Source organism: Alexandromys fortis, unplaced genomic scaffold (genome assembly GCF_014885135.2).
Source record: "Alexandromys fortis isolate MF-2015 unplaced genomic scaffold, M_Fortis_MF-2015_v1.1 scaffold_27, whole genome shotgun sequence".
In the NCBI taxonomy this organism is placed as follows: domain Eukaryota; kingdom Metazoa; phylum Chordata; class Mammalia; order Rodentia; family Cricetidae; genus Alexandromys; species Alexandromys fortis.
Window position 1 is genome coordinate 13,598,654 of NW_026067952.1, and position 17,720 is coordinate 13,616,373.

At 45.6% G+C, this 17,720-nt stretch overlaps 1 protein-coding gene across 5 annotated transcripts in view; it reads right to left on the reverse strand.

Moving 5' to 3' along the window:
- Positions 1–308: 308 nt before the first annotated feature.
- Asxl1 (ASXL transcriptional regulator 1) overlaps positions 309–17,720 on the reverse strand; it is an 84,328-nt gene continuing 66,916 nt past the window's right edge. For 4 of the 5 annotated variants that reach the window (XM_050150806.1, XM_050150802.1, XM_050150801.1 and 1 more), the window contains 9 exons: positions 14,688–14,808; positions 14,517–14,614; positions 12,554–12,647; positions 11,985–12,137; positions 10,420–10,583; positions 10,231–10,327; positions 7,226–7,331; positions 5,891–6,530; positions 309–5,121 (listed from right to left, as the gene is read on the reverse strand). In XM_050150806.1, the coding sequence (XP_050006763.1) occupies positions 2,242–5,121; positions 5,891–6,530; positions 7,226–7,331; positions 10,231–10,327; positions 10,420–10,583; positions 11,985–12,137; positions 12,554–12,647; positions 14,517–14,614; positions 14,688–14,808 (4,353 nt within the window). In that variant the 3' untranslated portion in view covers positions 309–2,241. Of the gene's footprint in view, positions 5,122–5,890; positions 6,531–7,225; positions 7,332–10,230; positions 10,328–10,419; positions 10,584–11,984; positions 12,138–12,553; positions 12,648–14,516; positions 14,615–14,687; positions 14,809–14,914; positions 15,889–17,720 lie in introns of those variants that run through there. The other variant, XM_050150805.1, reaches the window with a different exon arrangement.

Here is a 17,720-nt window from a genome sequence, read left to right on the forward strand (position 1 = left end):
ACGAGTCACTGCCAGGAGGTTACCAATCATGGGAACCCATGTGGAGATCTCCATTTGAGGCAGGTGGTTTGAATGAGTTCCTAGGAGGAAGTAAGCCCTTTAAAGTTTCTATCTGAAAAGTTCCCATCACTTCTATTAGCTTTCTAGTTCTACTACACCCAGTGGAAATGCTCATCAAATCAAGAGATCAAAGACCAGTGGAGCTGCCAATTCATTGTGCAAAGGATCCATCAAGAGGACCCTGTCCAGCTCTTACTTTACCAAACCACCCCATACTAACAGGCAGCCACAGAGGACAGGGAGACAAGTACAGGTTGGACAGGTTTATTATTTTTTTTTTCCAATACCAATGAGACATACAAGAGCAGCGCTTTTCTGAGCAGCCCCATGGACCAGACCATTGTCAAGTTTCACTTCTGAGACGGCAAAGGTCTTAGAAGAAGACTGGACATGCTTGGCTCCTGCTCCTGGTCTTTGGTAGAAGAGACTTATGAGCACACAACATGAACTCGGCCAATACTGAATCTGTATCCCATCACTACCAGCTCCTCACTCACAGGACACCCTTCCCCCAAAAGACAGTCACCTCAGATGAAATGGAGGGGCAACTTACAGAGAAAAGTGAAATTCGCTCAAGGCACACAAATTTTCATACTTCATACAGTAGCACTCACACAGGAGACAGCTAAATTAGACAAGGGCTCCCAACTTTCAAGTGAAGATACAAGAAACGGCAGGGACTGGGATGAGGCCAGACAAATTCTACTTGATGGAAACGTGTTAGGAGAGAGGCAGGCAGCAGGCATGGCTTTGTTCCCCTGAAATCTACTGTCAAAAGTAAGTCAAAAGGAGCCTAGCGATCCCCAATATTGCTTTGACAGGTGACGACCTTGGAGCCAGATCCAAAAGGCCTGCCTGGGGGCCGCCCAAGGAACTCACCCATGAATCCAGAAGCACTGAACACTGGTGATGGTGATTTGTCATATATGGCAGCGGAGCAGCCACTCAAGGCTGGAAGAGAATAGATACAAGGAACAAGACATGTCTGCTCAGTGGTGTGTGAGCAGCTGTCTGTGGCGCTGGAGGCTGTGGGAGATTCCCTGGTGACAGGTGACAAGGCACAGGGCCAACCATAGGTCACAAGTCAGTAACTTCCTTCTCACATCAGACAGCACAGCACTCAGTGGCTCTGACAATTGGTGCACAGAAGTAAACAACACCATTTTAATCAAGGGTGCTGAAGACGTAAAATAAGGAAGAGATGGTCATGTTCTCTGTACAATACATCCATTTACAGAATTGGCCGGTACTGTGTACAACATATAAATACAAGGTAAAACATTAGAGGTGCATAGAGCATACTTACAGAAGCCAAAAAGTTCACTTTATACATCCAAGAATAGAGTTAAAAATATAAAAATAACAAGACTGCTTGGAAATGTAAAATGACTTTCACATACACAGGTGCATGGGTGCCCACTCCCACGGTCAAATGTGACGGGGTGGGTGGTAAGCAGGAGTCCCCTGCAAACATCTGTACAGTTGACTCTCGAGGTCTACAGATAGCATTTCCATAGCAGACAGCCCTATTTCCATACCCCATTGTTCAAGAAGGGCTATTCAAGCTTCCAAAAGAATCTGTGGATCTGTGGATTACAGACAGATAAAAGTTCCAAACTGGGTAAAGCACCAGAACCAAAGGTCAACTTGGCTCCATCAACTGGCAAATGACAGAAATATGACATCAAGATCAGCAGGTGTTTGATCCCCTGGTGGGCAATGACGGAAGTTACTTCAACCCTGTGTGGCTTCTGCAACCATCAATTCCCCAAGCAAAGTAGCAGAAGATGGCAGGGAGGGGCAGTGGAAGACTGACATTCCTGCTCAGTTCAGGTAGGTGAGTTCCATCCACGGAGAACCCAACCTTCCTGCTTCAATTTCAAGTCCATCTGGGTGTCAGACAGGTTGCCCTGCCACACTATACTACCTGACTCCAAGAGGGTTAGGCTGGCTGGTTGTGGGCAACCACAAGTCCACCTGGCCCCTTGAAAACCCTCCCAGCAAGACTAGAAGGGTGTCAAGTGACAGAGCGCTCAAGCACTATAAATTTTAGGGGAAGGCAAGATTTATCTTGCCTACAGATAGTTCTTTACAGCAAGGATATTCTGTATACAGATTTAAGATCAACCATTATTAAAATACACACACTAAGTGTACAATGTTTCCAATGGCCATAATTTATTATCTCACCACAAGGCACAATACACAGAGCTTTGAGGGTCCAATGCAGTCATCATGGCAGAATGCTCCACAGCCTTGGCACATGATCATGGCTTTCAGGCTGCATGCACACTGGAGAGATATGCTTTCCACTGCACTGCTGTCAGTGAACATTTGCAGGGAGAGTGATGCAGTGTGGCCTGCACCAAAGCTGGCTTTGTGGCTCAGCTGCACCACACTGCCAGCAAGGCCTTTGGGAAAGGTGGCAGAGCTGGAGGAGTAATTAAAGCTGGTGGGACTCAGCTGGAGTTTAGAGAACTTCCCATACAAAGCCTGCTTGATGTTGAGTTGGGAGGGGATGGAAGAAGGCTCCAGGGGCTGACTTAGCCCTTTCCCTGGCTCTCTGGGTAATTTCCAGAAAGGCAGGTCTACAACAAAAGGCATCCCTTGCAAGTGACCCACTAGTTCCAGAGGACTATACCCTGCAGCTTTTCTATTCTCTGCATCTGCTTTAAGGGGACCCCTTGAGAATATCTGCTCAGTCTTGATGCCACCAGGAGAATCAGGTGATGGCTTTGGCGTCCAGTCTTCCCTTGCAGTCTGTATGCCATCAGATACTGAGTTTTTGCTTGGTTCTATCTTCCTACTGGGAAAAACTGGAGGGACCTCAGCAGGTAGTGGTGTCTGCTCTTCAGACCTGGGGCACTGAAGGGTGGGAAATGTATTCCTAGGACCAAATAGTTTCTTCTCTTGACCACCAGCATTGTTCTGATCACCCAGGGTCCTATCTGTCTGCTCAGGACCAAAGGAGAGGCTCACATTTGCAGAGGAGAAACATGGCACTTCGGAGGTAGTGTGATTCCCTGGACACTGGACTGGGGCAGTACCAGGATCACTGCCTTGGGACTGGGAATGGGCTTCTTTCTGCTCTTCACAACGGAAAGAAGAGAAATGATCTTTGGAATCTATTTCTTCCAGGTTGCCAGAGGAGGGTGTCAGTTCTGCCACTGGATGCTGGGAGTCTAAACTTGGAACCATTTTGGCAATCTTCTGGGGCATTCCAAGAGCCTGGGAGGCTTTTGCCCTTCCAAGACCTGCATAGCACTGGGCCAGAAGAGACTCCTTCCAAGCCAGTGCAGAACCAGGGCTGCTTCTGGCAACTAGGTGATTGTCTTCCCCAGTACCTTGTACAGCGCCTCTACCCTGGCTCTGCTCTCTAAGTGGCAGCTGGGGGGATTCTGGCTTGCTGCCTCTATGACCTGGAGGAAGAACTTTTTCCAGAGGCAAGTTACCATGCAGCAGGTGCATCACAAGAGGGTTGGTAACCTCCACTGAAGAAGCAGGCTTAGGTGGGCACATGAACCTGGGCTGGCACTCAGTACTGGACAGCAGCAGGGACTCTGAGATCTTGTGTGGGACTGCACATACTCTAGACACCCAGCTCTGAGAAGCTGCTATCCCTTCTGTCCTTCTAAGCACACTTAGGTTACTGCTCACCTTGGACAGTGAGACATATGAGTCCCCATCCTGCTTTTCATTCCTTCCCACCAACAACCCCTTTGCCACTGTGGTTTCACTTGGATCAACCTCACTGCTGTCCTCAGTGAGGGGGCCTTCCGAGTCAGAGGCTGTATCTGTGGACTCGTTGTGAGGACTGGGTGTTGCAGAGATGCCATTCATCTCCAGCCTTTCAAGGTCTACTTGCTCACTGTCACTGCCAGCACTGGCCACGGTTCCTGGAGGAGGTACTGTCCAGAGTGAAGCGCAGCTCTCAGGGTGGGGCACACTTTCTGTGGCTGCCAATTCCCCAGGCATGGCAGAAATGAGGGGAACAGCTCTTTTCCACTCTTCTCCATTCCGGGGCTCCAGAAACGGTGCGTTTTCTCTGGATTCTGACTCAGAGTCTTTCACTACATCATAATTTGACAGAATGGGTACCCAGGAGGCAGCACTGCCAGATGCAAAAGCCTCAGTTTTCAAAGATTCTTGTTTATCACTTTCCCTTAAGAGGGGGCCTGTGTCACCAAGTCCTAATTCATCATCAGCATGTTTATCCTCTAGGTACTTAGCCAATGATAATTCAGATATAAAAGCAGGTGTCACATTTACAAGCTCTTCCACACTGGGAATATCATCAAAGGCCTGATCCTTTCCTCCTCCTACATCTCCCACCAGAGACTGCACAGGATTCACTGAGGGGACAGCGGATCCTTCATCCTCACTACTCCTCTCCAAGGAAGGGGTACCAGACTTGCATTCAGTTCTACCATCTAGAGGCAACTTAGGCTGCTCTGATAGCTTCTCAGCCACTGGAGTCTGGGAGGACAGTGGTGGCAAAGCTTGGCACGGCCGGTCTCCAGTGGGAGCAATAGGGGGTTGGGAGGCATCTTCCAGCCCACTTGTAAGCACACCTGGGGCCCTCTGCAACAGGCAGCACTCCTCCTTTCTGAGAGAAGCCAAGTTCTCTCCTCTGGCTCTGGGCATGACAGCTTCAGCTGGAGCGTGCTCTTCACTCAGAGGACAAGGCGGCAGTAGTTGTGTTCGCTGTAGATTTGGCGCACCCTTTCCAGAGGTGCTTGGGGCTCCCCTGGGCTCAGAGTGGTCACAGGCCTCACCACCATCATCACTGCCGCCGCCTCTGCCACCTCCCTCATCGATGGCCCCACTGCTACCTCCACCCGGGCCACCCCCCCCTCCGATGGCAGTGGTGGCCGCCTCTCGATGGCAGTGGTGGCCTCTCGCTCCTCGGGCCTGCAAAGCACGGGCTTTAATGTCTGCAAGGGTCCTGGCACCAGTCCAACCCCGGCAGGAGGACTCCGTGATGGGGACGATCCGGGGGCATATCTGGTAAGTGGGCCGACCTTTAGCCACCCAGGGTGGTTTGATACGTGAAAGCTGAATCTGCAAGAAGCATAAATAGCAGTTTTAACAGGGTGGCCTGAACTAGGAAGTACATAGCAAAACTGGAACATAAGTTATCTTAGAGGTCATGGCCAAGAAAACTCAGTTTCCTAAAAATTAAAATAATCATAGTCAAATGGCGACCCATGACACCACTTCATTCTGAGCAGGCTCTACTAAAGAGCTATTTATGCTGCATTAAAATCTCCCCGTCTTTTTCCCTCCTTCGAAATTTGTTTCATTTATTAATTGTGCATACGCAGTATACATACCACAACCACATGTGGAAGTCAGTGGACAACTTGTAGAGTTAGTTTTCTCCTTCTGCCATGAGTCCCAAATCTAGGTCATCAGGTTTGGCAGCAAGCTCCTTTACTCACTGACACAAAGTTTTACCCAAGCTGGCTTTGAACTGGTAGCAATCCTCCTACTTTCGCTTTCCAAGTGCTAGGATTGTATGGGTGAGCCAGCAAACACACTTTTCAAATTTAATTTCTAATTAGACCTTGTGACACATAATAAAACAGTAAAAACTTCAGAGGATTTGGACCTCAAGATAATTTTAATCAAAGTGAAAAAAAGAAATGCATCGTCCTAAGTCGGTCACGGAGAGCTTTCTCACAGAAAGTTCCGTACCCCATGTAATTCATGCCAGGGCCTGAGGGCCTCTGCTCTTGCCCTTCTCCCTGCCCCTGACAAAAAGCTTCACAATCTCATGACCCTCAAAAGAAATCTGGCACTTGGGACTCTAGGTACCAAATTCTCTTACCCGGATGGGCGGGACTTTGGGCTCCTCTTTAGTGGGCTGTGGCTTTTCGGTGTGAACACTTTCAATTGTGTTACGAAAGGACTGACGATCTTCAAGCCGGGGCTTCTTTTCGGGAAAGGACGTGGAGGCTGACGGCTCAAAGGATTTCCTCTTCTGATCCTTTGTCTCTTGAGCCACAGTGTCCTGAGGTAAGCTAGGGATTCTGTCTGGAGATGTAGAGGTACATGCCAAACTGTCTGTTTCTGCTTGGATCCGGGAAGTCACAGGTTCACTGGGACACTTAGGACCCTCCTGTCTGGATGCTGCGGAGGACACATCCGGTCCAGGGGGACTGCTCATCCCTTTTGAGTCAGTCTTAGCATCCCCATCTTTGGAGAGTAAGACATCTGGTGCAGAATTTGCATCCTTAGCAACCCCTGCTTGTTCTGGCTCCTGTTTTTTGTACAGATTCCTTCTGGATCTGGTTCGGAGATCGGGCCGAGAACGTTTCTTAAAGTGCCCATCCCGTTGACGCGTAGTGGGCCCACGCTGCCCACGCTGCGGCCGTGCTGATTCTCTTGGGACACACAATCCACTCTTGGTTTTGGCTTCCTCCTGGCCCACTTTTTGCTGCAGTGATTCTTCTTTGGTCAAACCCAATCTGCAAATCAAACTCACACCATCAATTATAGGCCAGAAAGTGCATATCTTTGTTTCTATGAACAATATGTACCTCAGATAACTTAGCTAGAATGAAAGAAATTTGCATGGCACACAGCACTAATCCCAGAACTTCACCGTGGATAGCATTAAAAAATAAATGAGTCAAGCCACAGTCACCTCCATGCTTTTTTGTAAATACTACCTTCATTCCTTAGTATCCTGGACATCCTGCAGATGCCAAAATCTAAGAATATCTAAGTCCCTTAGACAAAACACCATGTTTGTAATATAACCTACTTGCGTGCTCCTGGATACTTTTTTTGTTTTGTGATGCTAAGAATCCAATCCATGGCCTCCCACATGCCAGACAACCACTCTGTCTTCCCATCATAAGGTTTTAAAAAAATGAGCTCACTTTATATTGTCCAGGCTTGCCTTGATCACTTGACTTGGGTTAAGCCCATCTCAGCCTCGAGTACCTACGTCTCCTAATCTGCAGACCCAGTTTCACTGTTGACATAGCAGTTGTTAAGCTGTGCTGATAAATGCATACTCTCAAAAGTCGCAGTTTCCCCTTACACAATCTCAACTAGTTTGTTGAATCTATGCCTACAGAAGCTGCAGATATGGACGCCAACTGTCTCTGTCCCCGCAAAATGCCCAGACCAGAACTCATAGCACTCAGCGCCTTACTTCTGTCCATAGTAGTCTTCAAAGAACTTTTCCTTCCACTGTTCCACCTTCTTCTCCTTTTCCATTTCCTGCCTTATCCTGACTTGCATCTCGTGAGTAAATTCACCTAAAGAGAAAAGTGACTTCCAGTTAGTAAATTCTGGACACTAACATATCTGTCCTACAGAAATCCAAGTCTTCTGGTTCTAAAACAAGCATTTTGTTTTTGTTTTTCTCCCTATGATTGTTATTGCTGGTGAATTGGAAATTTACTTTCTTAAAAGAGAAATTAGAATTTCCCTGCCTGTCTTGGGGGTACAGACTCAGAGATCCTAGATAAGGAAGTGACGTTGACTGGCATTTTGTTTTTTTGTGTCGTGTACATGTACAAGTATACCTACCTATGTGCCCATGCAAACATGTGGAGGGCAAAGGAAAAATCTTGGCAGGTATCAAAGTTGGTTTCTCTGTTTTAAAGCTTTCTTTCTACTCCTATGTCTCTGAGTGTGTGCCATGTGTGCATGCAGATGCCTACTGAGGCTTGGAGAGGCTGTAAGAGCCCCTACATCGAACATGGGTGTCCAAAACCAAATGCAGTCTCAGAAGAGCAGGGTGTATTCTTAACTGCGGAGTCATCTCTACCCAAATACAGGGTATTTTGATTGAAATAAGGTTTTCCATTGGCCTGGGATTAACCACTTAGGTTAGGCTATTTGGTTAGCAAGCACATCTCCACCTGCCCAGTGCTGGATTGATGACTGTCACTGAGCGGCAAGAGGGCTACCACACAGGTTTTTTTTTGTTTTTTTGTTTTTTTTTTTTTGGTTTGGTTTTTTTTTTGGGTTGGTTCTGGAATCAAAAATCAGGTCTCCATGCTTACATGGTAAGTACCGTACCAGTGGTCCCACCTCCTCCAGCTCCTACCAGGCAGCTTTAAAAGGAACACAACTCCTGTATCTATCAGTGGCCCTCTCACAGCATAACACTGATCAAAACAATAAACAAACGAGAAAAATCTCTCTCTCTCTCTCTCTCTCTCTCTCTCTCTCTCTCTCTCTCTCTCTCTCTGTCTCTCAGTATGTGTGGAGTGTTCTGCCTGCACACCACAAAAGAGGGCACCACATCTCATTATAGATAGTTGTGAGCCACCATGTATGTGGTTGCTGGGAACTGAACTCAGAACCTCTGGAAGAGCAACCAGTGCTCTTAACCTCTGAGCCCCAAAGAACCATTCTTGCTTCATTTATTTATTTATTTTGGTTTTTTCGACACAGGGTTTCTCTGTAGCTTTGGATCCTGTCCTGGAGCTAGTCCTTAGACCAGGCTGGCCTCGAACTCACAGAGATCTGCTTGCCTCTGCCTCCCGAAAGTGCTGGGATTAATGGTATGCGCCACCATCATCTGGCTCCATTCTTTCTTCTTATATAGAAAAAGTTACCACTGCAGACCTGAATACTTACTTGATTCTGAGTCTGCCCATCTGGTGTTCTGGGAGCCTGGATTTCAAGTACTCTCACTACCCTAACTGATAGTTGTGCTGCTCTTAATGCCAACAGAGCTATCCATGCTAATGACACCTGCTTTCCTTTTAGGACTCAATGTCTTATATTAATAGCTCTTGATAAAGAAGATGGTGAAAAATGAGTGCACGGTTTCCTTTTAGGACTATCAACGGTTACCAACAGAATTACCCCAATAAAATCCTGTGTGCCAAGGCTTAGTGGTTGAGAGTTTGGTTCTGAGAATTCCTATCAGATGGTTCCAACTCCAGTCACTACAGCTCCGGGGTCTAACACCTCTGGCCTCTGCAGGCACCTGGACTCATGTGCACATATCCGCATACACAAACATACATACATTAAAAGAAAAAAATCCTGGGTACCAAGCCTTTAACAAACTTCCCTGGTAGACATTTTCACATTGAGATATTCATTTTTCCTGTTTGACTCCGCAGAAAGGACTTCTAAAACCTATGCCTGGCATCTTTTTTTTTTTGTTTTTGTTTTTTTGTTTTTCTGAGACAGGGTTTCTCTGTGGCTTTGGAGCCTGTCCTGGAACTAGCGCTGTAGACCAGGCTGGTCTCGAACTCACAGAGATCTACCTGTCACTGCCTCCCGAGTGCTGGGATTAAAGGCGTGCGCCACCATTGCCTGGCCTATGCCTGGCATCTTACCCGTGTGCCTTCTCCCATTGCTGATTTTTCTTTATATTATTTTGCTGTAATAAATGCCAGTTCTGCACATAAACTCTCAATAATAATAAAACCCAGGGGTAATTTTGGGATCCTCTCCCCCACATTTATCATGAAGCTACTATAGAAAACTAAATTTAGAGAAGCTAACATTTACTCTAAGTGACTATGACAAAAGGAGAGCATGGTGGCACTGAGTATGTCACCTTGGAGTGCTTTCTTCCACACATCTACATAATGCCATTTACTAGAAGGTATACATATATATAGTATTAATGATAAAAAGAACATGTAGAATGGATATCCCTAATATGTTGTGTTTTCAGAGCAATGTATCCTATTAATAACACCATAGTACTGTGAGTAAAGCCTGCCTTACATTAATAATCTTTGAGAAAAAAAGAGTAATAAAAATTAGCACTTGGATCTTAGGCAAAAGCCTAAGAAGTAATAGTGCTTACGTTGTTGTTTAGCGTAATATGTATGGCTGTTTTGTCTGCATGTAAATCTGCGCACCGTATACATGTCTAGTACCTCAGGAGGAGGCCAGAGAGGACATAAGATCTAAGAAATAGAGTAATAGACAATTCTGAGTTTCCATGTAGGTGCTGGGAATTGAAACTGGGTTGGAATAGCTTTTTTTTTTTGAGACAGGTTTTCCTGTGTAGCCCTGCCTATCCTGGAACTGAGAGATCTGCTTGCCTCTGCCTCCCAAATGCTGGGATTCATGGCGTTCACTGCCACCACCCGGTGGCAGGCAACATTCTTAACCTCAGAGCTACAAAATCCCACACACACCAGGCATCTGAAGCCACGTGTGATGGAGTCTACTCACCATCAGCAAGGCGCTCTCGCCAGCTCTGAGCTGCATGGGTGAAAAACTCGTTATTGAGTGCACTGCTGCTGAGGCGCAACAGGCCATCTGTCCCCACCTAGGGGGCAAGGGACAAAATGAAAATAGTAAGCAACTACAGAGAACAGGAGCCCGCCTAGACAGAGACCAAGAGGACCCGTGCGCTGGCACCTGTCTGTCTACTTCAGGCAGAAGGAAGAGGAGTTGCTGCTGGAAGTGCGATGGCAGGGCATGGAAGGTCCGAGAGTTTATCAGAGCACGGAGGTTGGTATTGACAAGAATGGATCCAGGTGTCTCAAAATCTACCTCTTCCCCTCTGTTGCGCTTCATCTGACCTGCAGTTTTGGAAGTAAGGGTATAGATTTTCAGCTTAAACAAAAAATAAATAAACAAAATCAAAATCCTGAGACTACTCAGGCTTGCCTCCTCCAGGATCAAAGCCTGAGGAAGACACTTTCCCCAAGAAAAGCAGATAGAGGTTGGAGAACAAGCTCCACAAAGTCAAACTGGAGAAGCAAATCTAGTCAGTATACTACAGAAACACCTACAAAGAAGGCTTTGTGAATGAGGTATGTTCTACAGGCAGACATGTACTAAGAGTTATTCAAAGCCAAGTGAAGGGTCATACTTCTTTGAAGTATGTAAACACTATTTTTTTTTTTTTTTTTTTTTTTTTTTTTTGTTTTTCGAGACAGGGTTTCTCTGTGGTTTTGGAGCCTGTCCTGGAACTAGCTCTTGTAGACCAGGCTGGTCTCAAACTCACAGAGATCCGCCTGCCTCTGCCTCCCGAGTGCTGGGATTAAAGGCGTGCGCCACCACCGCCCAGCTGTAAACACTATTTTTATTTGAAAAAAAAAATCACTATATAAGAGACCTGGAGATTTTGGATTACGTACTGCTACTAAAATGCAAGTGCATCAAAAGAGTAAAGGCTCATTTCCACTTAGGAATGACACAGAATTCTAACTTTCAGAATCCATAGCTATTTTTACAATGATTTCATACAGCCCAACTACAAAATGACCAAAGACAGCAGGGTGGGTTGGTCTTTCTTTCTTTCTTCCCTCCTTCCTTTCTTCTTCCTTCCTCCCTTTCATCCATCCATCCATTCATTTTTTTCACCCTGGAGACAGGGTTTCTCTGTGTAGCTTTGGTGCCTGTCCTGGAACTAGCTCTGAAGACCAGGCTGGCCTCAAACTCATAGAGATCCACCTGCCTCTGCCTTCAAGTGCTGGGATTAAAGGTGTGTGCCACCACCACCTGGCGCAGGGTGGGTTTCTTAAAACCAATCCTGAAATAGCAAATGGCATACTAGTCTTATAGATAGCCATACTGAGTTTGTTTGCATGCTCCAAATTCAATACACGTTCCCACTCAAGACAATGCCTAGGCTAAAATAACACAGTGTCTGTCTGGATGTCGAGTATAAGCAGAGAAGGATGCTACACCCTGCAAAAATGGACTTGGGGATCCTTCATGAAGAGAGCAATTCAAACACTTATGAAGCAGGTATGGGCCAGACAGTACAGGGACGGACAAGAAGCTATGTGACTATTTCTGCCTACAGGAGTTTACTCACATGAAATATAAGGAAAAACACCAAACAAAAAATAGCGGGTCACCCAAGAAGTAAAATTAAACTGAAAGAGAAACTGGAGAAGAAGATAGCATCTTTTTACATTCAGGCCTGCAGAAGGCTCTCTTAAAGGCAGAGAAACATATGGCAACCCACTCACCTGTAGCTGGTTTTCGGAAGCCTCTCAGGAGTGGGGCAGGATCCCGGGTGACCTCAGCCTGACCTCGAATAGCAGTGCTGCCCAAGGCCAGAGAGCTGCTACTGCTGCTAGATGGGCTGCCACTCTCACCATCGGCATGCCGGCTTGAGAACCCTGAGGGCACAGCATCCCGCTGGTCAAAAGCATCACAAACTATACCTATCAGACAAGCTTAGTTCTCCCAACTCTCCCTGATATGCTCTGGCTCCTAGCCCTGGCTAGCAGAGACTACCACCTCATGGCGTGGCATTGAAGTATCACTAAAGAACACCAAAACACAGCTTTCATGCCAAATTACAAAGCAGTGGCAGTCATCATCAGATGTTCAGAGCTGACCCTGGAGGTGAGAGGAGGGTGTATGGAAGAACCCAACACAAAGCCCTCACCACAATAATAAATACACTGCCTTCCTGGGTTTTCATGGACTCAACAACTCTACTGCTATCATACTGCTAAGTCAAAAGCTGCTGACGCAGCCTGGTCTCCAGAACCCTAGGAAAAAGTACCACAACTATTAAGGCCACACATACCTGATGCAGATTCCACGTGGGCCCCGTTTACCTTCAGAGGAGTCAGGACAACACGAGGCAGCATGACCCCCGTCTTTTTCTTTTGTTTGTTTGCCTGTGTTCCCAGGAGGGATTTAAAAGAAGAAAGGAGTCACCCACAGTGCCACTACAGCACTCTTTGGCTTTGTGCTACTCATTCACTTTTGAATTCATGTGAAGGGTTAGTGATATGGGCCCAACAGCTAAAGGCACTTGCTGTACAAACCTGATGGCCTTTGTTCTATCCCAAAATCCAACAGGGGAAGAAGAGAACTGACTCTCCAAAGTCGTCCTTTAACTTCCACAAACTGGTAAGTGAGAAACACCCCCCCCCTTTTTTTTTGAGACAGCCCTAGCTGTCCTGGAATGCTCTTGTAGACCAGATTTGCCTCAAACTTAAGAGATCCATCTGCCGCTGTCTCCCAAGTGCTGGGACTAAAGGTGTGCGCCACCACCACCTGGCTTTAAGCTTTATAGTAGGGTCTGAAGAGATGGCTTAGCAGTTAAGAACACTGGCTTCTCTTCCAGAGTATCAGGGTTTGATTCTCTGTATCCACATGGCAGATAGCAAGCATCTCCAAGCCCCAGTTCCAATGTATATGATTCCTTTTCAAGTTCTACTCCAGACAATATATATATATAAAACATAAACACACTCAAGCAAAACATTCAGATGCATAAAATAAAAAGAAATAAATCTTTAAAAAAAAAAAGAGTTCATATGCACACAAACCTCCCAGGCAATATTAATACAGGTATAAGCCAATATCAATGCACCAAGCACACCCCTCAGCTGATTTACCAAAAAAAAAAAAAAAAAAAAAAAAAAAATCATATACCATTGTTCCCATTCTATAGATAAGGAACTTGCCACAATTGGAAATAATAGGGGGCTGAGAATAGAGCTCAGTGGTAGAGTGTTTACCTAGCTTGCACAAAGCCCTGAAGTCAATCCCCAGTACTGCAGAAGAAAAGTAAATTGGCAGGGTCATCTTCTAGCCCCTCCCCCGCCCCTCAAGAGAGAGTTTTTGTGTAGCTTTGGAGCCTGTCCTGGAACTCACTCTGTATCCCTGGCTGGTCTTGAACTCACAGAATCCACCTGTCTCTACCGCCCGGGATTAAAGACGTGTGCCACCACTGCCTGGCTAGGGTCCTCTTTCAAACCGCTGCCTCTGAAGTTCATGTTCTCATACTCTCAATGCACTGCAACACGTTCCTGGACATTTACAAACACAGTATAAGTACGAGCAGGATGAGGTAACTATGGTGGCACATATCTGTCATCAAAGCCCTTAGGAGTAGCTAGGAGACAGACAGGAGGATCAGGAGTTCAAGGCCATCATTTGCTACAGAGCAAGTAAGACTAGCCTGAGCTATGAGAGCTGAGGAAAACAAAAAAGGAGGAAGGAAAAACATAATTAGAGCATGGTGGTGGTAGTGCACCCTTTAATCCTAACACTCAGGAGGCAGAGGCAGGTGGATCTCTGAATTTGAAGTCAACCTGGTCTATAGAGTGAGTTCCAGGACAGCCAGGGCTACACAGAGAAACTCTGTATTGAAAACCCAAAATAACAACACCACCACCATCAACATAATTACCTAGATACTACTCTCAGGCCTAATATGCAGTTCCCTACAGCCTGCTTCTAAAAATGTTACCAGGAGTGGTGTATGGTAGTATCTATCTTTAATTCCAGCACTGGGAGGGCAGAGGCAAGCAGATTGCTCTGAGTTCAAGACTAGCCTGGTCTACATAGCCAATTCAAGGCTAGCCAGAACTACACAGTAAGACTCTGTAACAAAATGAAGTAAAATGCTGTAATAACCAACTTTCCTGTCTCCTTTCTTCAACCATATGTTCTGACATCTGAAGATGAAAGAACCCTGTTATGTGTCTGCTCTCACCAACCCACTCTCTTATCCTGTCACCAATACGCCCTATTACCTGTAAGGAAGCCCTGTGGCTGTCCCTGGGATTGGAAAGGGGACGGCTCTGAGACTCTGTAGAACAGGATGCATTTGACGATGTTTCATCCAGAGATACTGAAGATAGGAAACAACAGTTAAGTCCCTAGGAACCACCTGGTCTCCTCCCGTCTCTTGCCCCAGCACTTACCATCATTTTCACCACTCACAGTGCTGGTTTCATTAGACCCACAGCTTTCCACATCAGCCGAGTCCTCTGGTTCTTCTCCATCCACTGCAGCTACATTTCGAGACCACTGCACAGCATCCTTCTGTTAAAGTTAAAACTCAGGTGAACAAACCTTTCAAATCCACAAACACATCGCACATTTCTAAATATATTTTTTTGAGCCTCAAATCCAAGAAAACTCTTCTTACATAAGAGTTTTTGGGGTCCTTGACCTTTCAACCACTGTGTGTTCACTGAAGCCAGCTTGTTTCTGATAGTCTGGGCTCTGATTCTGTTTTCAAGAAGCTAAGAGGATTCATATGCTCCTTTTCTCTGATGTCTCCCAGCATTTGCAATCATTACAGGATGCAGAGGGAAAAGGCCAGAAAAACCCAGACGTTTCTCCACAGGCTTAGATCAGTACCATTGCCAATCCAATGCTGGATCCTGTGGGAGTTCAGACAATGGGTCACCTGAGATACAGAGGCCAAGAAGAGGGGCCAAAGTTTGGTCAAAGCTTCAAGGACATAGCTTAAGTTGTCTAAACTGTTTTTAAAGCTGTCTAAATAATCTATTATGGGGTAGGAAGTGCTACTAGTGTGCACATGCAGGTCAGGACAGCTTTGTGGAATTGGTTCCCTCCTTCCACTTTTACATGGGTTCTGGGGATTGAACTTAGGTCATCAAACTCAAATGGCAAGAACCGCAAGCCACTGAGCCATCTCACAAGCAGGCTCTTAAGCTGAGTTTTAAAGAAGCCAGCTACAGGCAGATGGGTGGGCCAAAGAAACATAGGAAAGTTCTAGATACTGGGAAGAGTAAATACGTCAAAATCAATACCCAGATTTCAGTAGGGATATGGAGAACTGTGTATACAAGAAGTGAAGCTAGAGACAGCGAGAAGACTGATGTGGAACCGCTGTGGAGGACCTGACACTGTGGAGACTATTAATGTTTACATTATAAGAAAGCTCAATAGGAGTTAGGAGGAAGGTGTGTGTGTGAATATGATCAAAACATGAAATTCTCATAGTACTAACAAAATGCTATTTTTACAAGTTTATGAGCCAGGCGGTGGTGGTGCATGCCTTTAATCCCAGCACTTGGATCTCTGTGAGATCGAGGCCAGCCTGGTCTATAGAGCTAGTTTCAGGACAGGCTCCAAAAGCTACAGAGAGAAACCCTGTCTCAAAAACCCAAAAAGGAAAAAAAAAAAAAAAAAAAAAAAGCTATGCATTTTATTTATGTCTATCTGCATGTACATCTGCATACCAAAAGAGGGCATGAGGTGGCATGGGTCTACAATTACCTACTGTTGTGAGTTGCCATGTGGTTGCTGGGAATTGAATTCAGGACCTCTAGAAGAGAAGTCAGTGCTCTTAACCATTGAGCCGTATTTCTAGGCCCAGAATGTTCTTTTAAATCTTAAAAAAGAAAACAAAAGTTCACTGGCCAACCTAAACACTCCCAACAGTACTCACTGTATCAGCTCCAGCGCCCCCACACCCCCCCCCCATTCACAAAGAGTTGGTGTTGCCATACTATGGTCAGGGCAGTACTTCATGGCTTTAATTTTGATCTTCATGTAAACTAAAGATGTTTGTACCAACCTCCCAACTGCTACAGATGGAACCCAGATCTCAAGAATGTTCGGCAAGCAGCACTCCACCACTGGCCAACACCCCAGCCTTGTTGGGCACTATGTTTTTTAATGTCCTCATTAGTTATACCCTGTCTTCCTATTTAGAAGATCAACTTTGTAGAAAGCTTGTTAAATACCACAAACATCTCCAATGCAGTTTTTTTTGCCCTCACCTATTATTTATCTAAATATTATTTTATACAAATCCTCTATTATGTTTTAATTTATTGGTGGGGGCACATACATGTGGGGTTAAGGACAACTTTCAGGGTCAGCTCTCTCCTTCCACGTGTAGGTTCTGGGATCAAACTCAGGCCATCATGTTTAGCAATACAAGCCTTTGATCAGGCTCCATAAATGCTTAAAATGTTTAAGCATCAACTAAGGTAGAAAGATTGCAGGTTCAAAGCCTGTCTGGGTTACATAGCCAACTCCAAGTCAGGCAACGAGATCCTGCCAATAAATAACTGTAGTAAAACCAACTGAAAAAAAAAAAAGGAAAAAAAGAACCATCAGCAATAACCATAAAATATGCTTCCACAAGTGAAATATTTTTAAAAAGATAAGCAAGGTCTGGGGAGATTGTGCAGCAGTCAAGAGCATGTACACTGTTCTTCTGGAGACCCAAGTTCAATTCTCAGCACAACTGCCTGATTCTCCATGACACCTGTGGCCTCAGTGGGCACCTGGACATATTTAAGAAAATGAAAATCTTAGGAAGGATTTCCTTTGTTCATGAATCTGATAAACCTTTGTTCAGCAAGAAGCAAGTACTCTCAGAAGGCTAATTCAAGGTTGCTTACTACAAGGAATTAATCTTTAAGAAACTTAAAGACCCTTCAACAGTACACTTCAGTTCCTAACCAGTGCATAAAAAAGGAGAATCAAGATTAGAAGAGACAAGCACAATTCATTTTCCACAATAGTGTACATCTATCCACACTGAGGATTCAAGAGACTCGGGTCTGCTGAACAGAATCAATCATACTGTGAGGGTCAAGATCACATGCAAAAATCAAGCAACATAAGCTGGGAATATAACTCAGTTTGTAAGAGTGCTTGCCTGCCTAACATCCGTGAATCCCTACAATCTGAACACTTGGGAGATGGAGGCGGGAGGACCAGGAGTTCAAGATCACACTGATAACAATGAGTCTCAGTATAGCCTAAAGTAATTGCTTGAGACGCCTCATTCATAAATATTCTTCTAAAGAAAACAAACCAGAAGCAGCTCAGGTAGGGGAATACTTGAGGGGCCAGCCTGGGGTCCTCAAGGTCCAGGCTGCCTGAAGGCATCGACAGGCTGGCCCAGTGCCCTCAGGGTGGGATACCATTATGATGAGCAAGTGTGTGGTGAACTAGGAGAGAAAGGG